This window comes from Salvelinus namaycush, chromosome 28 (assembly GCF_016432855.1).
Source record: "Salvelinus namaycush isolate Seneca chromosome 28, SaNama_1.0, whole genome shotgun sequence".
In the NCBI taxonomy this organism is placed as follows: Eukaryota; Metazoa; Chordata; class Actinopteri; order Salmoniformes; family Salmonidae; genus Salvelinus; species Salvelinus namaycush.
In genome coordinates, this window is record NC_052334.1 from 6,777,087 (window position 1) to 6,802,696 (window position 25,610).

Genomic DNA, 25,610 nt, shown 5'->3' on the forward strand with positions numbered 1-25,610 from the left:
TTATTATCCTGATAGAAGCCAGAATCAGTGAGTGCTGTGCCCATTGTGAACACACTGCATATCAGGCAGTAATGTAGGATGCACTCTTGTTAGCACAGTAAATCAATACATAGAGTTATTGACACCACAGGACTTACAGTTCAACCTCAACGAATACCTCAGTTCAACCTCGTCTGTTACTGCTCTCTGGCCAACTCCTTATGGAATCGTCATGCAGAACATGAAGTCTGACTTGACAATGACATCGGAGTAGGCAAAAGCCCAAACAGATCTGGGACCAGGCTAGGATCTAGGATCAGGTCCCCTCTGTCCATATCATCTTATTCACTATGATCTAATGCACTTGTTGCGGCACTCCTACTCTGAACCTCTTTATGAATATGGGCCCAGGAGTGGAATCAACTAAAGATGCTTTTTCCTTTTACAGTATTTCTGAGGCAACAACACCACCACTAAAGAACAAGATCTCCTTAAAAGGTCGACAGAACATTTATACTGCAAAGAAAGAGAGTTGGTTTTAAAACTAGCGTTAATCAGGAGATCTATGCCACCACAGTATCCTAAAGATCCTCTGCAGATGTTCCGGCAGTTAAAAGAGAAAACAGATTGAGATAAAAGAAAAGCAGCTGGTTATGATGCAGTAATATAAACGCCCAGCAGGGAAGTCCTGAGTTTATCGCTGGACGTGAGGACCCATCCATGGCAGGAAACACCACACTTTCCTAACGTCTCTCCCCATTTGACCTGGTATTTTACCTTCCCAAACAACATCTTAGCTTGAACAAATATAGAGTTAAGACGATCCTTCACTAAATAAATAGTTTCATCCAACATTGGCCTGGGTTGAGTTCACAAAAGAAAAACTTGGCAGAATGAGAGCCGGTGTGTAGCAGAGGAGAGCATAGGCAGGCCATCAGTGTTAGTGCTGGTACAAGTAGAACAACTACTGTTAGAAGCTGCTCCTAAACGCAGATCTAGGATCAGCTTTACACTAACCCAACCCTGCTCACCACCAGTCAGGGTAAACTGTCCTAAAAGACTAAGCTGTCCTCAGATCATTGCTAAGGACGGTCTGACCTCAGACGAGGAGGGAGGGTTCCCATCACCTCATCAGTGTTTCCCATTGCAGCTCCAGGTAAAAGTTAGCCCTGGCCCAACCCCAGATCCCAACCTTAATCATTAACAGGATTAATAAGTTTCTGACCCTAGACCAGCAATTAGATACAATTTATAACAAGTCCCTCCCCTCCCCATGTGGCTGCAGGTCAAGATGTCCTTATTTGGGCTTCCAGTGTTGGCCAGGATGTCCTTATTTGGATTCACTGTTTTGGAAGAGCTGCAGGTCGAGGCGGACACACACCTCTCCAGTTGGGACCTCGTGGAGCAGCAAGCGGCGCATCACCAGCCCCTTGTTCTCCAACTCCTTTATGGTTGCCACGGGAACCTCCGTACGACCCAGGATGTCTGGGTAATGGCCGAGAAGAGAGACTAGTTAGCCATCTGAGAGACTAGCTAGCCATCTGAGAGACTAGTTAGCTGAATTGAGAGACTAGTTAGCCGTCTGAGAGACTAGTTAGCTGAATGAGAGACTAGTTAGCTGTCTGAGAGACTAGTTAGCTGTCTGAGAGACTAGTTAGCTGTCTGAGAGACTAGTTAGTCGTCTGACACATTACCCATAGATAGAGGTTGTGTTCCAGGCCTACTAGATTGCAGACTTGAATTGCACTTGAATTGCACCAATCAATGGTTACGTCCCACGCCATGGAGTGCACAGTCAGGCATCGGATTGCTATATCATATGATGTGGTTAGCTGACATGTTAACACCTATCCAGGTATTGTAAGATCTGGCAGTTGTCTGAATGTAGTCTGAATGTAGTGTCATGATTCCTCTGTGTGTGTGTGTGTGTGTGTGTGTGTGTGTGTGTGTGTGTGTGTGTGTGTGTGTGTGTGTGTGTGTGTGTGTGTGTGTGTGTGTGTGTGTGTGTGTGTGTGTGTGTGTGTGTGTGTGTGTGTGTGTGTGTGTGTGTGTGTGTGTGTGTGTGTGTGTGGACGTGTGTGTGTGGACGTGTTTAACTATTCTTGTAGGGGCCAGAAGTTCCCACAAGAATAGAAAACAAACAAAAATTTGACCAACTGGGGACATTTTGTTAGTCCCCATGAGGTCAAATGCTATTTCTAGGGGGTTTATGGTTAGAATTAGTGTTGGGGTTAGAATCACGTTAAGGGTTAGGAGCTTGGGTTAGGTTTAAGGTTATGTTTTGGGGTTAGGTTTAAGGTTATGTTTTGGGGTTAGGTTTAAGGTTATGTTTTGGGGTTAGGTTTAAGGTTATGTTTTGGGGTTAGGTTTAAGGTTATGTTTTTGGGTTAGGGTAAGAGTACGGGTTAGGGGTTAGGGAAAATAGGATTTTGAATGGGACTGAATTGTGTCCCCCCCCACAAGGTTAGCTGTACAAGACTGTGTGTGTGAGTGTGTGCTGACCGTCAGGGGAGAACTGGTCCCTCTGGAAGATGGTGATACAGAGCACTTCCTGGTACAGGTCTCTGATGTTGAACTGACAGTTAAAGTTCCACTTGGGGTTGACTGTGTCACTCAGAGTCTTGGAGGTATAGTTCTGAGTTCCCATGGTCACCTCACAGTAAGGGTTACTCTTACCTAGTGGGGAGGAGGAGAGTTGGGAGGGGAGGATGAGGGGGAGGATTAGGGGAGGATAAGGAGGAGACGGAAGAAGGAGGTGGGGAGGAGGAGGGGGAGGATTAGGGGGAGGACAAGGAGGAGGAGGTGAAAGGAGAAGGTTTTTATTACATACCAGTGCTCAAAAGGTGAACAGTCTGTACAAGAGTTACAGTGTTACAATGGAAACATTCATGGTGTGGTCAGATGGTACTAGTTCACGTGTGCTGTGTGGGTAAACCATGTACTGCATGATGCGTACAAGCCTCACCGTTGGGTTTGCAGGACTTCAGTTCAGTGGCCTCCAGGACGGTGACTAACAGACGGCCGATTCCACTGGCTTTCAGAGAACGAGCTGTAGACATACAGAATACACAGGAGGAGTCAGAATACACAGGAGGAGTCAGAATACACAGGAGGAGGGGTGAGAATACAGAGGAGGGGTCAGAATACACAGTAGGAGGGGTGAGAATACAGAGGAGGGGTCAGAATACACAGGACGAGGAATCAGAATACACAGGGGGAGGGGTGAAAAAACAGAGGAGGAGTCAGAATACAGAGGAGGAGGAGTCAGAATACACATGAGGAGGAGTCAGAATACACAGGGGGAGGAGTCATAATAGACAGGGGGAGGAGTCAGAATACAGAGGAGAAGGGGTGAGAATTTTTATTTTTTTATTTAACTTTATTTAACTAGGCAAGTTAGTTAAGAACAAATTCTTATTTTCAATGACGGCCTAGGAACAGTGGGTTAACTGCCTTGTTCAGGTGCAGAACGACAGATTTGTACCTAGTCAGGTCGGGGATTTGAACTTGCAACCTTTCAGTTACTAGTCCAACGCTCTAACCACTAGGCTACCCTGCCGCACAGGAGGAGGAGTCAGAATACACAGGGGGAGGAGTCAGAATACACAGGGGGAGGAGTCAGAATATTACTAGGACTACTGATTTTACTATTGGTGTGTGTTTGTGTGTGTGTGTGTGTGTGTGTGTGTGTGTGTGTGTGTGTGTGTGTGTGTGTGTGTGTGTGTGTGTGTGTGTGTGTGTGTGTGTGTGTGGAGGCCTACCTACCTTGGTAGGCCTTTGCTCTCTTCTTCTTGTCCATCTGGAAGAAGTCCTCACACGCAGCCTTGATCTTCTGGACCCAGGCCGTCCTGCAGAACGGACAACACACCGTGAGCAAGGACAACAGAATGTGTGACTGCCTGCATAGAAGTGTGTGTGGCATGTGTAACTGCATTTGTGTTTGTGCGTGTGTGTGTGTGAGAGATGTGTGTGTGTGTGTGTCAGTAAGTTTGTGTGAGATGTGTGTGTGACTGTGTGTCAGTAAGTTTGTGTGAGATGTGTGTGTGTGTGTGTGTGTGTGTGTGTCAGTAAGTTTGTGTTAGATGTGTGTGTGAGTGTGTGTGTGTGTGTGTGTGTGTGTGTGTGTGTACACCTCTCATTGATGTTCTCTGTTTTGAGGCTGTAGACTCTGTCTATGTTGGAGATGTGGAAGAAGGGCTCTTCACTGGAGGAGTCAGGCAGCTTCACTAGAATCTCGTTGAGGAACACCGGCTACAGGAGGACAACACGCTTCATAAGCCTCTCATAACCATGACATTATACACACGCTTCATAAGCCTCTCATAACCATGACATTACACACACACTTCATAAGCCTCTCATAACCATGACATTATACACACGCTTCATAAGCCTCTCATAACCATGACATTACACACACGCTTCATAAGCCTCTCATAACCATGACATTACACACACGCTTCATAAGCCTCTCATAACCATGACATTATACACACGCTTCATAAGCCTCTCATAACCATGACATTACACAACACGCTTCATAAGCCTCTCATAACCATGACATTATACACACGCTTCATAAGCCTCTCATAACCATGACATTACACACACGCTTCATAAGCCTCTCATAACCATGACATTATACACACGCTTCATAAGCCTCTCATAACCATGACATTACACACACGCTTCATAAGCCTCTCATAACCATGACATTACACACACGCTTCATAAGCCTCTCATAACCATGACATTATACACACGCTTCATAAGCCTCTCATAACCATGACATTACAAACAGGCTTCATAAGCCTCTCATAACCATGACAGTATACACACGCTTCATAAGCCTCTCATAACCATGACATTATACACAGATTTCATAAGCCTCTCATATCCATGACATTACACACACGCTTCATAAGCCTCTCATAACCATGACATCATACACACGCTTCATAAGCCTCTCATAACAATGACAGTATACACACGCTTCATAAGCCTCTCATAACCATGACATCATACACACGCTTCATAAGCCTCTCATAACAATGACATTATACACACGCTTCATAAGCCTCTCATAACCATGACATTACACACAGGCTTCATAAGCCTCTCATAACCATGACATTATACACAGACTTCATAAGCCTCTCATAACCATGACATTACACACATGTTTCATAAGCCTCTCATAACCATGACATTATACACAGACTTCATAAGCCTCTCATAACCATGACATCATACACACGCTTCATAAGCCTCTCATAACCATGACATCATACACACGCTTCATAAGCCTCTCATAACCATGACATTACACACACGCTTCATAAGCCTCTCATAACCATGACATTACACACAGACTTCATAAGCCTCTCATAACCATGACATCATACACACGCTTCATAAGCCTCTCATAACCATGACATTATACACAGACTTCATAAGCCTCTCATAACCATGACATCATACACACGCTTCATAAGCCTCTCATAACCATGACATTACACACAGGCTTCATAAGCCTCTCATAACCATGACATTATACACAGACGTCATAAGCCTCTCATAACCATGACATTATACACAGATAGAAATTGTAGCCAAACACGCTTCAAGCTCAGCTTTAACAAACGGCCATACAGGGGCCTCCCACCTCTTCCTACCCAAGGCTCTGACGAAGGCGATTAGGTAGAAAGGTAAGCCTGTTGGTTTGTCCTGTCAATAAATACATCAGCTCTATGCTGCAGATACAGTGGTCCTTTATCTTTATCCTCCTGGATAGTCACCCATTGAAGTATCCTGGGGTAAAGAATGACGGTCACCCGTTGAAGTATCCTGGGATAAAGAATGACAGTCACCCGTTGAAGTATCCTGGGGTAAAGAATGATAGTCACCTGTTGAAGTATCCTGGGGTAAAGAATGATGGTCACCCGTTGAAGTATCCTGGGGTAAAGAATGCTAGTCACCTGTTGAAGTATCCTGGGGTAAAGAATGATAGTCACCAGTTGAAGTATCCTGGGGTAAAGAATGATGGTCACCAGTTGAAGTATCCTGGGGTAAAGAATGATAGTCACCCGTTGAAGTATCCTGGGGTAAAGAATGATAGTCACCAGTTGAAGTATCCTGGGGTAAAGAATGATAGTCACCAGTTGAAGTATCCTGGGGTAAAGAATGATGGTCACCAGTTGAAGTATCCTGGGGTAAAGAATGATAGTCACCCGTTGAAGTATCCTGGGGTAAAGAATGATAGTCACCTGTTGAAGTATCCTGGGGTAAAGAATGACAGTCACCCGTTGAAGTATCCTGGGATAAGGAATGATAGTCACCTGTTGAAGTATCCTGGGGTAAAGAATGATGGTCACCTGTTGAAGTATCCTGGGGTAAAGAATGATGGTCACCTGTTGAAGTATCCTGGGGTAAAGAATGATGGTCACCTGTTGAAGTATCCTGGGGTAAAGAATGATGGTCACCTGTTGAAGTATCCTGGGGTAAAGAATGCTAGTCACCTGTTGAAGTATCCTGGGGTAAAGAATGCTAGTCACCTGTTGAAGTATCCTGGGGTAAAGAATGATAGTCACCTGTTGAAGTATCCTGGGGTAAAGAATGATAGTCACCTGTTGAAGTATCCTGGGGTAAAGAATGATAGTCACCTGTTGAAGTATCCTGGGGTAAAGAATGATAGTCACCTGTTGAAGTATCCTGGGGTAAAGAATGATAGTCACCTGTTGAAGTATCCTGGGGTAAAGAATGATAGTCACCTGTTGAAGTATCCTGGGGTAAAGAATGATAGTCACCTGTTGAAGTATCCTGGGGTAAAGAATGATAGTCACCTGTTGAAGTATCCTGGGGTAAAGAATGATAGTCACCTGTTGAAGTATACTGGGGTAAAGAATGATAGTCACCTGTTGAAGTATCCTGGGGTAAAGAATGATAGTCACCTGTTGAAGTATCCTGGGGTAAAGAATGATAGTCACCTGTTGAAGTATCCTGGGGTAAAGAATGTTTTAGTTTATGACATAATACAAGTCATAACCATGGTGATGGAGACAGGGATGCATTTCATTTAAATGGGCTCCAATGAGAGACGCTTTTCCAACAGGAAGTGTCGTTTCTGTATCTTGCCAAAATGAACCACTTGGAACTAACACGTGTCTGTCAACATGTCCGTGGCGTGTGTCTGTCAACATGGCCGTGGCGTGTCTGTCAACATGTCCGTGGCGTGTCTGTCAACATGTCCGTGGCGTGTCTGTCAACATGTCTGTGGTGTGTGTCTGTCAACATGTCTGTGGTGTGTGTCTGTCAACATGTCTGTGGCGTGTCTGTCAACATGTCCGTGGTGTGTGTCTGTCAACATGTCCGTGGCGTGTCTGTCAACATGTCCGTGGCATGTCTGTCAACATGTCCGTGGTGTGTGTCTGTCAACATGTCCGTGGCGTGTCTGTCAACATGTCCGTGGCGTGTGTCTGTTAACATGTCTGTGGCGTGTCTGTCAGCATGTCCGTGATGTGTGTCTGTTAACATGTCTGTGGCGTGTCTGTCAGCATGGCTGTGATGTGTGTCTGTTAACATGCCTGTGGCGCGTCTGTCAACATGTCCGTGGTGTGTGTCTGTCAACATGTGCGTGGCGTGTGTCTGTCAGCATGTCCGTGGCGTGTGTCTGTCAGCATGTCTGTGGCGTGTGTGTGTGTGTGTGTGTCTGTCAACATGTCCGTGGCGTGTGTCTGTCAACATGTGCGTGGCGTGTGTCTGTCAGCATGTCCGTGGCGTGTGTCTGTCAGCATGTCTGTGGCGTGTGTCTGTCAACATGTCCGTGGTGTGTATGTCAGCATGTCCGTGGCGTGTCTGTCAACATGTCCGTGGCGTGTCTGTCAGCATGTCCGTGGCGTGTCTGTCAGCATGTCCGTGGCGTGTCTGTCAGCATGTCCGTGGCGTGTGTCTGTCAACATGTCCGTGGTGTGTATGTCAGCATGTCCGTGGCGTGTCTGTCAACATGTCCGTGGCGTGTGTCTGTCAACATGTCCGTGGTGTGTATGTCAGCATGTCCGTGGCGTGTCTGTCAACATGTCCGTGGCGTGTGTCTGTCAACATGTCCGTGGTGTGTATGTCAGCATGTCCGTGGCGTATCTGTCAACATGTCCGTGGCGTGTGTCTGTCAGCATGTCTGTGGCATGTGTCTGTCAACATGTCTGTGGCGTGTCTGTCAACATGTCCGTGGCGTGTCTGTCAACATGTCTGTGGCATGTGTCTGTCAACATGTCCGTGGCGTGTGTCTGTCAACATGTCCGTGGCGTGTGTCTGTCAACATGTCTGTGGCGTGTCTGTCAACATGTCCGTGGTGTGTGTCTGTCAACATGTCCGTGGCGTGTCTGTCAACACGTCCGTGGCATGTCTGTCAACATGTCCGCAGTGTGTGTCTGTCAACATGTCCGTGGCGTGTCTGTCAACATGTCCGTGGCGTGTGTCTGTTAACATGTCTGTGGCGTGTCTGTCAGCATGTCCGTGATGTGTGTCTGTTAACATGTCCGTGGCGTGTGTCTGTCAGCATGTCCGTGGCGTGTGTCTGTCAGCATGTCTGTGGCGTGTGTGTGTGTGTGTGTGTGTATCTGTCAACATGTCCGTGGCGTGTGTCTGTCAACATGTGCGTGGCGTGTGTCTGTCAGCATGTCCGTGGCGTGTGTCTGTCAGCATGTCTGTGGCGTGTGTCTGTCAACATGTCCGTGGTGTGTATGTCAGCATGTCCGTGGCGTGTCTGTCAACATGTCCGTGGCGTGTCTGTCAGCATGTCCGTGGCGTGTCTGTCAGCATGTCCGTGGCGTGTCTGTCAGCATGTCCGTGGCGTGTGTCTGTCAACATGTCCGTGGTGTGTATGTCAGCATGTCCGTGGCGTGTCTGTCAACATGTCCGTGGCGTGTGTCTGTCAACATGTCTGTGGTGTGTATGTCAGCATGTCCGTGGCGTGTCTGTCAACATGTCCGTGGCGTGTGTCTGTCAACATGTCTGTGGTGTGTATGTCAGCATGTCCGTGGCGTGTCTGTCAACATGTCCGTGGCGTGTCTGTCAGCATGTCCGTGGCGTGTCTGTCAACATGTCCGTGGCGTGTGTCTGTCAACATGTCCGTGGCGTGTCTGTCAACATGTCCGTGGCGTGTGTCTGTCAACATGTGCGTGGCGTGTGTCTGTCAACATGTCCGTGGTGTGTGTCTGTCAACATGTGCGTGGCGTGTGTCTGTCAGCATGTCTGTGGCGTGTGTCTGTCAGCATGTCTGTGGCGTGTGTGTGTGTGTGTGTGTGTGTGTGTGTGTGTCTCTGTCAACATGTCCGTGGCGTGTGTGTGTCAGCATGTCCGTGGCGTGTGGGTGTGTGTGTGTGTGTGTGTGTGTGTGTGTGTGTGTGTGTGTGTGTGTGTGTGTGTGTGTGTGTGTGTGTGTCTGTCAACATGTCCGTGGCATGTGTGTGTGTGTGTCTGTCAACATGTCCGTGGCGTGTGTGTGTGTGTGTGTGTGTGTGTGTGTGTCTGTCAACATGTCCGTGGTGTGTGTGTGTGTGTGTGTGTGTGTGTGTGTCTGTCAACATGTCCGTGGCGCGTGTGTGTGTGTGTGTGTGTGTGTGTGTGTGTGTGTGTGTGTGTGTGTGTGTGTGTGTGTGTCTGTCAACATGTCCGTGGCGTGTGTGTGTGTGTGTGTGTGTGTGTGTCTGTCAACATGTCCGTGGCGTGTGTGTGTGTGTGTCTCTCACCGGCTTGTACATCTTAAGCTGTGTGCTGTTCTTGCTGGTGAAGAGTTTGTCTGGTCCTGAGGAGCTGAACTGTCTGGCAGCGTGGGTGAGCAACAGGAAGTCGTTAAAAAGGAAAGCCCACAGCTCCTTATTGCTCTTCACCTTATACACCTTCCCACTGTGGAGCAGCTTACGAGGCCCCAGGCAGTTAGTCAGAGAGTTAAACACCAAGTTCTGCAGGGGAGACACAGGTTACAGAGGTGTGTGTGTGTGTGTGTGTGTGTGTGTGTGTGTGTGTGTGTGTGTGTGTGTGTGTGTGTGTGTGTGTGTGTGTGTGTGTGTGTGTGTGTGTGTGTGTGTGTGTGTGTGTGAGAGAGTGAGATATTATCTGTGTATATATGGTGTGTGTGTGAGATAATGTGTATATACGGTATGTGTATGTGTACAATGTGTGTGTGTGTGTGAGCAAGTGAGACTACATGTGAGTGTCTACCTCTGTGACTCCCTCACACTGTACGTGTGACTGTATCCACTCGAGCCTGTCACAGTTCTCCTTCTCCCTGACCCCCTCGTTGACCTGAGTACACAGCTCCTCAGCCCGCTCCAGGGCCTCTCTCAGGGGCCCGCAGTCTGCATGCTCCTCCTGGGTACTCTCCAGGATCTGAAAATCAATCAAATGTGTTTTATAAAGCCCCATTTAAAAAAATCAGCAGTCACAAAGTGCATTACAGAAACCCAGCCTAAAACCCCACAGAGCAACCAATGCAGATGTAGAAGCACGGTGGCTAGGAAAAACTCCTGGCACAAGAATGTAGATGCACGGTGGCTAGGAAACACTCCTGGCACAAGCAATGCAGATGTAGAAGCACGGTGGCTAGGAAAAACTCCTGGCACAAGAATGTAGATGCACGGTGGCTAGGAAACACTCCTGGCACAAGCAATGCAGATGTAGAAGCACGGTGGCTAGGAAAAACTCCTGGCACAAGAATGTAGATGCCGTGGCTAGGGAAAACTCCTGGCACAAAGCAAATGCAGATTGTAGAAAGCACGGTGGCTATGAAAAACTCCTGGCACAAGAATGTAGAAGCACGGTGGCTAGGAAACACTCCTGACACAAGAATGTAGAAGCACGGTGGCTAGGAAACACTCCTGGCACAAGAATGTAGAAGCACGGTGGCTAGGAAACACTCCTGGCACAAGAATCTAGATGCACGGTGGCTAGGAAACACTCCTGGCACAAGAATGTAGAAGCACGGTGGCTAGGAAACACTCCTGGCACAAGAATCTAGATGCACGGTGGCTAGGAAACACTCCTGGCACAAGATGTAGAAGCACGTGGCTAGGAAACACTCCTGGCACAAGAATCTAGATATGCACAGGTGGCTAGGAAACACTCCTGGCACAAGAATGTAGAAGCACGGTGGCTAGGAAACACTCCTGGCACAAGAATCTAGATGCACGGTGGCTAGGAAACACTCCTGACACAAGAATCATAGATAGCACGGTGGGCTAGGAAACCACTCCTGGCACAGAATGTAGAAGCACGTGGCTAGGAACACTCCTGGCACAAGAATCTAGATGCACGGTGGCTAGGAAACACTCCTGGCACAAGAATGTAGAAGCACGGTGGCTAGGAAACACTCCTGGCACAAGAATGTAGAAGCACGGTGGCTAGGAAACACTCCTGGCACAAGAATCTAGATGCACGGTGGCTAGGAAACACTCCTGGCACAAGAATCTAGATGCACGGTGGCTAGGAAAACACTCCTGGCACAAGATCTAGATGCACGGTGGCTAGGAAACACTCCTGCACAAGAATGTAGAAGCACGGTGGCTAGGAACACTCCTGGCACAAGAATGTAGAAGCACGGTGGCTAGGAAACACTCCTGAACAAGAATGTAGATGCACGGGTGGCTAGGAAACACTCCTGACACAGAATGTATCACGTGCTAGGAAACACTCCGGCACAAGAATGTAGATGCACGGTGGCTAGGAAACACTCCTGACACAAGAATGTAGATGCACGGTGGCTAGGAAACACTCCTGGCACAAGAATGTAGAAGCACGGTGGCTAGGAAACACTCCTGGCACAAGAATGTAGATGCACGGTGGCTAGGAAACACTCCTGACACAAGAAATACACATAGGTTACATGTTTGTACACAATACTAATACACACCCAGGTAACTATAGATAAATAGTCCCATGTGGATCAGTGGGTTTGATTCACCGTGGGTTTGATTCACACTGGGTTTGATTCACCGTGGGTTTGATTCACCGTGGGTTTGATTCACTCTCTACTGTACGTAACTCTGGATAAGAGCTTCTGCTGAATGACATGTTATAATGTAATCATGAGCACACAGTCACACGTTTACTCTCTCTTACGTTCTTGATGTGTAGAGGGTAGCGTGTGATCCTCTGCATGGGCTTCAGCAGGAAGCTGGATAAGGGCATGCCTTTACAGCGGTAGTCTGTGGCGATTTTCTGATGGAGGAAACACAATGTTCAATATGAACGTACAACTGTTCATGTATAAATCAGCACACCTCAGCAGGTTGGTATGTATCAGAAAGATACATGAAGTTCAATCATCGCTTCCCTCCTCTTTCTCTCACTGCATGTTCTCCTGTCCTATTCTTCCTCTCTTCATTCCATTTTGATGTGTTCCCTGTCTTTTCCTTCTCTCCCTTGTCCTCCCCTCTCTGTTCTCTTCCCTGTCCTCCCCCCGTCCTCCCCTCTCTACTCTCTCCCCCCCGTCCTCCCCCTCTCTACTCTCCCCCGTCCTCCCCCTCTCTACCCTCCCCTGTCCTCCCCCTCTCTACTCTCCCCCGTCTCCCCCTCTCTACTCTCCCCTGTCCTCCCCCTCTCTACTCTCCCCCCGTCCTCCCCTCTCTACTCTCCCTTGTCCTCCCCCTCTCTCCTATCCCCGCCCTCCCCCCTCTCTCTACTCTCCCCTGTCCTCCCCCTCTCTACTCTCCCTGTCCTCCCCCTCTACTCTCCCCTGTCCTCCCCCTCTCTACTCTCCTCTGTCCTCCCCCTCTCTCTACTCTCCCCTGTGCTCCCCCTCTCTCTACTCTCCCCTGTCCTCCCCCTCTCTCTACTCTCCCCTGTCCTCCCCCCTCTCTCTATCTCCCCTGTCCTCCCCCTCTCACTAATCTCCCCTGTCCTCCCCCTCTCTACTCTCCCCTGTCCTCCCCCTCTCTACTCTCCCCGTCCTCCCCCTCTCTCTACTCTCCCCTGTCCTCCCCCTCTTGCTACTCCCCCCTCTCCCCCCCTCTCTCTACTCTCCCCTGTCCTCCCACTCTCTACTCTCCCCTGTCCCCCCCTCCTCTACCTCCCTGTCCTCCCCCCCTCTACTCTCCCCCCTGTCCTCCTCCTCTCTACTCTCCCCTGTCCTCTCCCTCTCTCCACTCTCCCCTGTCCTCCCCCTCTCTCCACTCTCTCCTGTCCTCCCCCTCTACTCTCCCCTGTCCTCCCCCTCTACTCTCCCTGTCCTCCCCTCTCTACTCTCCCCTTGTCCTCCCCCTCTCTACTCTCCCCTGTCCTCCCCCTCTCACTGCACTCCCCTGTCCTCCCCCTCACTACTCTCCCCTGTCCTCCCCCCCACTACTCTCCCCTGTCCTCCCCCTCTCTCCACTCTCCCTGTCCCTCCCTCTCTCCATCTCCCCTGTCCTCCCCCTCTACTCTCCTCTCCCCCTGTCCTCCCCCTCTACTCTCCCTCCCCTGTCCTCCCCCTCTACTCTCCTCTCCCCTGTCCTCCGCCTCTACTCTCCTCTCCCGTCCTCCCCCTCTACTAACCTCTCCCTGTCCTCCCCCTCTGTCTCCTCTCCCCTGTACTCCCCCTCCACTCTCCTCTCCCCTGTACTCCCCCTCTACTCTCCTCTCCCCTACTCTACTCTCCTCTCTCCTGTACTCCCCTCTACTCTCCTCTCCCCTGTCCTCCCCCTCTACTCTCCTCCCCTCTCTACTCTCCTCCCCTGTCCTCCCCCCTCTCAACTCTCCCCCCTGTCCTCCCCCTCTACTCTCCTCTCCCCTGTCCTCCCTCTCTCTCTCTACTCTCCCCTGTCCTCCCCCTCTACCTCCTCCCCCTCTCTACTCTCCTCCCCTGTCCTCCCCCTCTCGCTACTCTCCCCTGTCCTCCGCCTCTCTCTACTCTCCCCTCTCGCTACTCTCCCCTGTCCTCCGCCTCTCTCTACTCTCCCCTCTCGCTACTCTCCCCTGTTCTCCGCCTCTCTCTACTCTCCCCTGTCCTCCCCCTCTTTCCCCTGTCCTCCCGTACTCCTCCTCTCTCCCCTGTCCTCCCCCTCTCTCTACTCTCCCCTATACCCCCCCTGTCTTTTCACTCACCTTGAGGAAGACCTTAAAGTCCTGTTGGTTGTCAGTCCTGCTCTGTAGCAGAGCAGCTCCATTGAGTTGACAGGAGCAGAACTGGATGTAAGGCTGGAGGTGAGCCAGCTCGGACGCCAAGACGTCCCCGATCACCTGGACAGGCATCTTGTCACCTCCCGTCTTCTTACGCAACTGCAGGGCCCTACGCACACACAAATGTTCTTACTGCCTGGGCCAAAAATACACATATTGTATATACGATGAACCCCCCCTAAACTACCACCCTGTACTACCGTATACCTGATGACCTCCCCCCTAAACTCACACCCTGTACTACTGTATACATGTGACCCCCCCCCCCCCTAAACTACCACCCTGTACTACTGTATACCTGATGACCTCCCCCCTAAACTCACACCCTGTACTACTGTATACATGATGACCCCCCCCTAAACTCACACCCTGTCCTACTGTATACATGATGACCCCCCCCCCCCCCCCTAAACTACACCCTGTACTACTGTATACCTGATGACCCCCCCACCCTAAACTCACACCCTGTACTACGTATAGATGATGACCCCCCCCCCCCACCTGAACTCACACCTGTACTACCGTATAGATGATGACCCCCCCCCCCGAACTCACACCCTGTACACCGTATAGATATGACCCCCCCCCCTAAACTCAACCATGTCCTACTGTATACTGATGACCCCCCCCCCCCTAACCTACCACCCTGTACACTGTATACCTGATGAACCCCCCCACCCTAAACTCACACCCGGTCGACCTATAGATGATGACCCCCCCCCCCCCCCCTGAACTCACACCCTGTACTACTGTATACATGATGACCCCCCCCCCCCCCTAAACTCACACCCTGTACTACTGTATACATGATGACCCCCCCCCCCCCCCTGAACTCACACCCTGTACTACTGTATACATGATGACCCCCCCCCTGAACTCACACCCTGTACTACTGTAAACATGATGACCCCCCCCCCCCCCCCTGAACTCACACCCTGTACTACTGTATAGATGATGACCCCCACTGAACTCACACCCTGTACTAGTGTATACATGATGACCCCCCCCTCCCTAAACTCACACCCTGTACTACTGTATACATGATGAACCCCCCCCCCTGAACTCACACCCTGTGCTACTGTATACATGATGACCCCCCCCCCCCCCCTAAACTCACACCCTGTACTACTGTACGTACTTGAGCAGTTTGGTGTTGCAGGCGATGAGCTCCTCCCAGTTGACAAAGATCATGACCATCTCTGCTTCCGTCAGACGGCCAGACTCAGACATGGGCTTATGGAACACCTGAACACACGCAGTGTACAGTAGAGTAGAGTACATCAATGTGTGTGTGTGTGTGTGTGTGTGTGTGTGTGTGTGTGTGTGTGTGTGTGTGTGTGTGTGTGTGTGTGTGTGTGTGTGTGTGTGTGTGTGTGTGTGTGTGTGTGTGTGTGTGTGTGTGTGTGTGTGTGTGTGTGTGTGTGTGTGTGTTACCTCCATGACTATCTGTAAGTCCTCTACATATCTCTCCTCTGTCTGGAGGAGCTCGTGGATGTAACCCTGTCTCTTCCTCTCCTGGGGACTCATAGACTCCAGACTGTTTAGGTCAGCACACCCTGAGAGAACAGAGAGAGAAAACAGAGAGAGAGAGAAAACAGAGAGAGAGAGAACAGACAGAGAGACAGAGTGACAGAGAGAGAGAGAGAACAGACAGAGAGAGTGACAGAGCGAGAGAACAGACACAGAGAGAGAGAGAGAGCACAGAGAGAGAGAGAGAACAGACAGAGAGAAAGAGTGACAGAGAGAGAGAGAACAGACAGAGAGAGAGAGAGAGCAGAGAGAGAACAGAGAGAGAGAGAGAGAGAGAGAGAGAGCAGAGAGAGAACAGAGAGAGGGAGAACAGAGAGAGAGAGAACAGACAGAGAGGCAGAGAGAGAGAGAGAGAACAGAGAGAGAGAGAGAGAGAGAGAGAGAGAGAGAGAGAGAGAGAGAGAGAGAGAGAGAGAGAGAATCACATATATTATACACTCAGAACAAACACACACACTGACAACACACACAACTCCAGTCAACAGTGAGCACTAGACACACACCCAAGGACAAGACCAGAGTGCCCATATTGATATCTGTAGAGTCCCATACAGGGGCTCCTTTTCTCTTTCTCAGTACCACCCGTCACTTCCTGCTCCTCCTAGATTCTTACAAACTGCAGCTCGTCTTCACTGTGTGTTCTCTCTCCCTCCCCTCCCTCTCCTCTCTCCCTCCCTCTAACCTGTGTTTCCTCTCCTCTCTCCCTCCCTCTAACCTGTGTTCTCTCTCCCTCTCCTCTCTCCCTCTAACCTGTGTTCTCTCTCCCTCTCCTCTCTCCCTCTAACCTGTGTTCTCTCTCCCTCTCCTCTCTCCCTCCCTCTAACCTGTGTTCTCTCTCCCTCTCCTCTCTCCCTCTAACCTGTGTTCTCTCTCCCTCTCCTCTCTCCCTCCCTCTAACCTGTGTTCTCTCTCCCTCTCCTCTCTCCCTCTAACCTGTGTTCTCTCTCCCTTCCTCTAACCTGTGTTCTCTCTCCCTCTCCCTCCCTCTCACCTGTGTTCTCTCTCCCTCTCCTCTCTTCCTCCCTCTAACCTGTGTTCTCAATTCAATTCAATTAACTTTATTGACATGGCAAGTTCATTATTACTTACATTGTCAAAGTATACATATCGAAAAATAAAAATAAAATATATATGTATATATATACAAAATATATATATATTTATATATAAATAAATGGTGGGACCAACAGTAATAATAATAGTAGTAGTGGACATGGGATCACCATTAACAACAACTACAACAACAATATTAATCAGAACAACAATACATTAAATCAATGGTAGTAGACCAGTGTCAACATGACTTGAGAAGACATATGACCTGGTATGAAAGACAAAACAAAACTAAGCTAAATGGGAAATATTATCAACATTACTTTGCATTTTTCACTGGCTGTCCCTCAGGTTGTGGCAGGAGGACACATATTTGGCTGCCAAAACTGCACATTTTGGCTTTTCACCCAATAAATATTTGATTTTTTCTTCATCTTTTATAGTTTCAAATTCTTTGTATTGAGTTATAATTTTGGGAAAGAAATATGCTCTTAGGTCTGAGTATTTGTCACAGTGTAGTAGGAAATGCACCTCTGTCTCTACCTCTCCCCTGGAGCAGAGTGAGCACAGCCTGTCCTCTCTGGGCAGCCAGGTTTGTCTGTGACGACCGGTCTCTATAGCCAGACTGTGCTCACTGAGTCTGTACCTAGTCAATGTTTTCCTCAGTTTTCTATCAGTCACAGTGGTCAGATAGTCTGCCACCATGTACTGTCTGTTTAGAGCCAAATAGCATTGAAGTTTACTTAGATTTTTTGTGGTGTCTTTCCAATAGGTTATATATTTTTCTTTTTGTTTTGTGATGATTTGGTTGGGCCAGATTTTCTGAGGGCTGTCCCGAGGCTCTATGGGGTTGGTTTGGGTTGGTGAACTGAGCCTCAGAACCAGCTGGCTGAGGGGACTCTTCTCTAGTTTCATCTCTTGACATTGTAGAGCTGTGTGATGGAATGTTTTAGGGTCACTTGTTTTTAGATGGTTGTAAAATTTGATGGCTCTTTTTTCTAGGGGGTATTGGGGGTATTGGCCCAATTCTGCCCTACATGCGTTATTTGGAGTTTTTCTTTGTACTTGCAATACAGTCTTGCAAAACTCTGCATGCAATATTTCAGTTGGATGTTTGTCCCATTTAGTAAATTCATTATTAGAGAGTGGACCCCATACTTCACTGCCATATAGAGCAATTGGTTCTATAACTGATTGAAAAATTTTGAGCCAGATTCTAATTGGAATTTCAATTTTGATGTTCCTTTTAATGGCATAGAATGCTCTTCCTGCTTTGTCTCTCAGCTCATTCACAGCCATGTGAAAGCTACCTGTGTTGCTGATATTTAGTCCTAGATATGTGTAGTTTTTGGTGTGTTCTAATAGAACTGTGTCCAAATAGAATTTATATTTGTCATCCTTATTTCCCGACCTTTATTGGAATATCATTATATTTGTTTTTTTTAGGTTAACGGTCAGAGCCCAGGTCTGACAGAACCTGTGAAGACGATCTAGGTGCTGCTGTAACCCCTCTTTAGTGGGAGACAGCAGCACCAGGTCATCTGCGTACAGCAGACACTTGATTTCAGTGTTGTGTAGGGTGATACCAGGTGCTGCCGATTCTTCTAATGTTTTTGCCAATTCATTAATGTAGATGTTAAATAATGTTGGACTTATTGGGCAGCCCTGTTTCACTCCCCGCCCCTGAGAGAAGAAGTCTGTTTGCTTGTTGCCAATTTTAACCGCACATTTGTTTTTAGTGTACATTGATTTAATAAAATCATATGTTTTCCCTCCAATACCACTTTCTATTAGTTTATAAAAAAGACCTTCGTGCCAAATTGAATCAAATGCTTTCTTGAAATCTACAAAACACGAGTAGATTTTGCCTTTGTTTTGGTTAACTTGTTTATCAATTAGAGTGTGGAGGGTGTAAATGTGGTCTGTTGTACGATAATTTTTTAGAAATCCAATCTGGCTTCTGCTCAGGACGTTGTGTTCGTCAAGGAAATGATGTAGTCTGCTATTTATAATACTGCAGAGAATTTTCCCCAAGTTGCTGTTAACGCAAATTCCTCTGTAATTATTTGGGTCAAATTTGTCTCCATTTTTATAGATTGGTGTGATCAATCCCTGGTTCCAAATATCGGGGAAAATACCTGCAGTGAGGATAATGTTGAAGAGTTTGAGTATAGCCAATTTGAATTTGTGGTCTGTATATTTGATCATTTCATTTAAAATACCATCAGCACCACAGGCCTTTTTTGGTTGGAGATTGCATAGTTTTTCCAATAATTCTTCTTCTGTAATTGGGGTATCTACAGGATTCTGATAGTCTTTGACTGCTAATTCAAGGATTTGTAATTTTTCTTGTATATCTTTTTGTTCTGGGCTCTTTGTTATATTGCTGTAGAGGTTTGCAAAGTGATTTCTCCACATATCCCCATTTTGGATAGCCAATTCCTCATGATGAGGTTTGTTTAATTTATTCCAATTCTCCCAGAAGTGGTTTGATTCTATGGATTCCTCAATTCCAACCAGCTGATTTCTAATGTGCTGTTCCTTTTTTGTTCTTAGGGTGCGTTTGTATTGCTTCAGTGTTTCCCCATATTGAAGGCGTATATTTTTGTTGTCTGGTTCTCTGTGTTTTTGATTAGATATATTTCTCAATGACTTTCTTAGATTTTTGCAATCATTATCAAACCATTTTTCATTATCTGTTATTTTTGGTTTGCTCTTATGCTTCTTTAGATTAGCCAAGGAGGCTAATTTGTCAAATATAAAGTTTATGTTCCTAACGGCCAAATTTACACCTTCATTGCTGAAGGAGAATGTTCTCTCTCTCCCTCCCCTCCCTCTCCCCTCTCTAACCGGTGTTCTCTCTCCCTCTCTCTCCCTCCCTCTAACCTGTGTTCTCTCTCCCTCTCTCTCTCTCCCTCTAACCTGTGTTCTCTCTCCCACCCTCTAACCTGTGTTCCCTCTCCTCTCCTCTCTCCCTCTAACCTGTGTTCTCTCTCCCTCCCCTCCCCTCCCTCTCCTCTCTCCCACCCTCTAACCTGTGTTCTCCTCTCCCCTCTCCAGTCCTGTACCTTGTCCCCTTTCTCCTCTCCTTCTCTATCCCTCCTGCCCTCTCTCTCGTCTATAGACACTAAGCCCATACAAAGACAATCTGTTTGGGAAGACTTACCAAAGGAATGGAGCTACTGGATGAACGGAATCAGAGATCAAACTTCATTTATTTAAGGGTAGGTCAGTCTACGAGATCAAACTTCATTTATTTAAGGGTAGGTCAGTCTACGAGATCAAACTTCATTTATTTAAGGGTAGGTCAGTCTACGAGATCAAACTTAATTTATTTAAGGGTAGGTCAGTCTATGAGATTGAACTCAACTTTCTAGAGCTGTGGTCACCAACCAGTCGATCGCGATTGACTGGTCGATCTCCAAGGCATTCCTAGTCAATCGCCAAACATTTCTGTCCAAAAACGAATTCAGCTGCTCTACATGCCGGGTAGGCCAACTGTTGCCATTTTGAACCATTTCATGTGTCTGAAGGTACAAAGTCTGCCTTCCCGGATGGCCCAGAGAGCAAATCAAGTGCACTATAGGCCTACTGCTGACCAATCGGATGGCTCAGATGACCGTGTCTGCAGTAACGTAGCTGGCATAAAAGAAAGCTACAGTAAAGTTGATACTGTGAGATTTCAAAACTTTTAAAACCACGACTAGAGAGAGACTGTCAACGAACACAGCAAAGAGCTGCTGTTTTTATGAGTGAGTTTATGTTTAAGTTCTTACTCAGCACTGTTACCACTTTAATAGGCTATTCAAATGCACATTATCCCTACTTCCACTCAGCGCTACAAGCAACACTGCAGCAGTAATGAATGACTACAACCAACACTGCAGCAGTAATGAATGACTACAACCAACACTGCAGCAGTAATGATTGAGTAGGAAAGTGTCTCTGTAGGCTTGTGTTGTTATTATTAGCTGCTTGGGTCTTTTTAATATCCAGGAATATTTCACTTTCTCTGTTCATAGGAGTAACAACATGAATTTGTGCATGAGTCAGAAATAATGCGGTGCGACTCGAGTTTTGCCATCGTCTGGAAAACGGTGTCCCTTTTTGGTCAGTGTCAATGTAGGAAAGGGAGAGCGGAGGGATGTTGAGAGACGGACCCTCAGTCTGCTGCTCTCTCCCTCCGCTGAGACTGACCATCAGATACAGGCAACATCAGACCAGTAAAATACAAATAAAAAGCTAATTATGTAAATGTATGCTCACGCAGATGTGCCTCACAAGTAATACAACAACGGATCTATTACCTGTGTGATCATATAGCATACCTCAAATTTTGAAATATATATATATATTTTTAAATGGCCCAAACATCAATGCAATTCAAGCAAAGACAATATGCAGTGATAATGTATTGGGCCTGTAGCTTACTGCACAAACCTTATTGTTACAGTACTGTTTTGAATTCGTTAATATTGCATAAGCTAACGTTTTTTAAGTCATGTAAAAAAACAAATCTGAGCGGTAGATCTCTGCTTGCATTTTGACTCAAAGTGATCTTGACTCAGAAAAAGTTGGTGAGTTAACACTATCAAATGTTTCCGTTTACTGTGGCAATTGTGATCGAATCAAAGCAATATTAGCCATTTTCAATGCAACATACCGAAACAAAACAAACTATGCAAGAGATTTTGTTGTAGGCAGAACACATCGGAGTAGGATTCCATTGCATTGACATGCACGACTCAGCCCGTACTCTACAAAGACTGGTGTGGCATAACCAATCAGAGCTGCAGTAGGCCTATATGCAAATTGACCATTGCCATATATGGATCTGTGTCATTTACTTTGAACTGGACTGTGTTTACAGCATGAGCGGTCGTGAGTAGATGCGCTGATGGTGTTTGCTGGCTGAGCTGCATGTAGCCAAGTGTGGACATTTTGTTCATATCCTTTGCTAGTTAGTGAGTTATTAGCCCAGTTATAGATATTTTTTGGTCAGCAATAGGGGAGTGACTGCTTCCTACAAGAGCAGAAAACGTATATATTTCGAGACATCTTTGAAAGGCGAGTCACAGAAAGAGCTTTTTTTTGTCTTAAAGGGGCAGTGTTGTATTTTGTGACAGGCTTGAATAAGTTAAGTAGCCAATAGGCAGAGGGTAGCATAATTTGTCTGATTCTCTCTAGTAATGATATGGGAATAATAATGCATTGTATTTTGTAAAGTGGTTTCATGCATCAAATAACACAACATTTTGATTTCCATTTATCTGAAGGACAAGTGGATAAACAGGTTAATGTCAAGCCCTGCATGTTTTTTCAAGTCTCATGGAATGTAGGCCTACATGAAACACCAAACATTGACTGCTACTATTGGCTGAATGGTACAACAGCTACAGTATTTTACTGTTACAATGTTATGGGATGCATGTTCTCCATTGTTTTTGATGGTAGGTCACTCTAGTAGACCTACATTATGATCTAATAGCCACAGTAGCGTACTTGGCAGCTGTTAAAACTGTAACTTAAAGTGGGTACAGCCTCAGTGTTCACAAAAATTTGCACACAAAGCTTTAATTTTTCAAAACTAGCCTTTAATTTCAAATTTCACTATAGGTTCAGACAGAAACAAAGACAGAAGCATATTTTCTAAAATAAATAAAAAGGTCTCAGTGTGGTATGCAGAGTTGAGCCTGTGACCAGCCCATTAGAATAGAGATGAGCCTGTGACCAGCCCATTAGAATAGAGTTGAGCCTGTGACGAGCCCATTAGAATAGAGATGAGCCTGTGACCAGCCCATTAGAATAGAGTTGAGCCTGTGACGAGCCCATTAGAATAGAGATGAGCCTGTGACCAGCCCATTAGAATAGAGTTGAGCCTGTGACGAGCCCATTAGAATAGAGATGAGCCTGTGACGAGCCCATTAGAATAGAGTTGAGCCTGTGACGAGCCCATTAGAATAGAGATGAGCCTGTGACCAGCCCATTAGAATAGAGTTGAGCCTGTGACCAGCCCATTAGAATAGAGTTGAGCCTGTTACCAGCCCATTAGAATAGAGTTGAGCCTGTGACGAGCCCATTAGAATAGAGTTGAGCCTGTGACCAGCCCATTAGAATAGAGTTGAGCCTGTGACCAGCCCATTAGAATATAGTTGAGCCTGTGACCAGCCCATTAGAATAGAGTTGAGCCTGTGACCAGCCCATTAAAATAGAGTTGAGCCTGTGACCAACCCATTAGAATAGAGTTGAGCCTGTGACGAGCCCATTAGAATAGAGATGAGCCTGTGACCAGCCCATTAGAGTAGAGTTGAGCCTGTGACCAGCCCATTAGAATAAAGTTGAGCCTGTGACCAGCCCATTAAAGTAGAGTTGAGCCTGTGACGAGCCCATTAGAATAGAGTTGAGCCTGTGACGAGCCCATTAGAATAGAGATGAGCCTGTGACCAGCCCATTCGAATAGAGTTGAGCCTGTGACCAGCCCATTAGAATAGAGTTGAGCCTGTTACCAGCCCATTAGAATAGAGTTGAGCCTGTGACGAGCCCATTAGAATAGAGTTGAGCCTGTGACCAGCCCATTAGAATAGAGTTGAGCCTGTGACCAGCCCATTAGAATATAGTTGAGCCTGTGACCAGCCCATTAGAATAGAGTTGAGCCTGTGACCAGCCCATTAAAATAGAGTTGAGCCTGTGACCAACCCATTAGAATAGAGTTGAGCCTGTGACGAGCCCATTAGAATAGAGATGAGCCTGTGACCAGCCCATTAGAATAGAGTTGAGCCTGTGACCAGCCCATTAGAATAGAGTTGAGCCTGTGACGAGCCCATTAGAATAGAGTTGAGCCTGTGACCAGCCCATTAGAATATAGTTGAGCCTGTGACGAGCCCATTAGAATACAGTTGAGCCTGTGACCAGCCCATTAGAATAGAGTTGAGCCTGTGACGAGCCCATTAGAATAGAGTTGAGCCTGTGACCAGCCCATTAGAATAGAGTTGAGCCTGTGACCAGCCCATTGGAATAGAGTTGTGCCTGTGACGAGCCCATTAAAATAGAGAGAGCTGTAGTAGGACACAGAGAAAGAGCAGTCTAACCCCTGGACAGTGCTTGGTTGTCCAACAACCTCCACTAGTTTGCATAGATGTGTTAGTTTCCTATTCAGTGTTACAGCAGCTGGCTATTTCAATCTGGCTTGATCATGCAGTGAAACAGCATGGCAACACAGCAGAGCAGATAGGACGTCAGTCAGTAATCATTATAATATAGTCAATACCAGCGGATTAAGGTGCAGTTATAACTACTGGTGTGTTCTGCACTCGACACAGCAAACCTTAGAGAGTTAGGATTCAAACAGTTATGAATCTTCACAATCTATTCAGATATTCAGCTTCCAAACAGACACAGAGGCCCGAGCAAACGAGTTGTTAGAATTGAATCAATAATGATGAATCATTCCAGTTGAATCAGAAGTGACTCCTTATGATTGACACGGACCCTCTAACAAATACAGTGTGGCCATAGCGAACGATTCCTCATTACTGAATCAGGGAGAGATGGTGGGTTCTATTCCTCATTACTGAATCAGTAAAGAATCAGGGAGAGATGGTGGGTTCTATTCCTCATTACTGAATCAGGGAGAGATGGTGGGTTCTATTCCTCATTACTGAATCAGGGAGAGGTGGTGGGTTCTATTCCTCATTACTGAATCAGGGAGAGATGGTGGGTTCTATTCCTCATTACTGAATCAGTAAATAATCAGGGAGAGATGGTGGGTTATATTCCTCATTACTGAATCAGGGAGAGATGGTGGGTTCTATTCCTCATTACTGAATCAGGGAGAGATGGTGGGTTCTATTCCTCATTACTGAATCAGGGAGAGATGGTGGGTTCTATCCCTCATTACTGAATCAGTAAAGAATCAGGGAGAGATGGTGGGTTCTATTCCTCATTACTGAATCAGGGAGAGATGGTGGGTCCTATTCCTCATTACTGAATCAGTAAATAATCAGGGAGAGATGGTGGGTTCTATTCCTCATTACTGAATCAGTAAATAATCAGGGAGAGATGGTGGGTTCTATTCCTCATTACTGAATCAGGGAGAGATGGTGGGTTCTATTCCTCATTACTGAATCAGTAAATAATCAGGGAGAGATGGTGGGTTCTATTCCTCATTACTGAATCAGGGAGAGATGGTGGGTTCTATTCCTCATTACTGAATCAGGGAGAGATGGTGGGTTCTATTCCTCATTACTGAATCAGTAAATAATCAGGGAGAGATGGTGGGTTCTATTCCTCATTACTGAATCAGGGAGAGATGGTGGGTTCTATTCCTCATTACTGAATCAGTAAAGAATCAGGGAGAGATGGTGGGTTCTATTCCTCATTACTGAATCAGGGAGAGATGGTGGGTTCTATTCCTCATTACTGAATCAGGGAGAGATGGTGGGTTCTATTCCTCATTACTGAATCAGTAAAGAATCAGGGAGAGATGGTGGGTTCTATTCCTCATTACTGAATCAGGGAGAGATGGTGGGTTCTATTCCTCATTACTGAATCAGTAAATAATCAGGGAGAAATGGTGGGTTCTATTCCTCATTACTGAATCAGGGAGAGATGGTGGGTTCTATTCCTCATTACTGAATCAGGGAGAGATGGTGGGTTCTATTCCTCATTACTGAATCAGTAAAGAATCAGGGAGAGATGGTGGGTTCTTTGTGAGCTCAACTCCTTTGATGATAAACAGAATAAAAGCAGGCTCAATTATCTGTCGCTCGGTCTCAGAGAAAGAGAAAACAGGAAGGAGAGTGGGGGGAGGGGACAGGTTAAGGGGGCCGGCCACAGAGATCCACCATCCCAAACAGAGGAAGGGGACAGATGAAGGGGGACAGCCACAGAGACCCACC

The 25,610-nt window shown here is 46.9% G+C and overlaps 1 protein-coding gene across 1 annotated transcript in view; it reads right to left on the bottom strand.

The window, feature by feature from the left end:
* The window catches only part of LOC120023003 (intersectin-2-like), a 113,305-nt gene continuing 87,695 nt past the window's right edge, over positions 1-25,610 (bottom strand). Inside the window, 11 exon segments of the mRNA XM_038966955.1 lie at positions 1-1,464; positions 2,482-2,655; positions 2,945-3,028; positions 3,745-3,827; positions 4,112-4,230; positions 9,726-9,938; positions 10,198-10,365; positions 12,094-12,192; positions 14,056-14,239; positions 15,269-15,375; positions 15,565-15,686. Of these exon segments, the coding sequence (XP_038822883.1) occupies positions 1,310-1,464; positions 2,482-2,655; positions 2,945-3,028; positions 3,745-3,827; positions 4,112-4,230; positions 9,726-9,938; positions 10,198-10,365; positions 12,094-12,192; positions 14,056-14,239; positions 15,269-15,375; positions 15,565-15,686 (1,508 nt within the window). The 3' untranslated portion in view covers positions 1-1,309.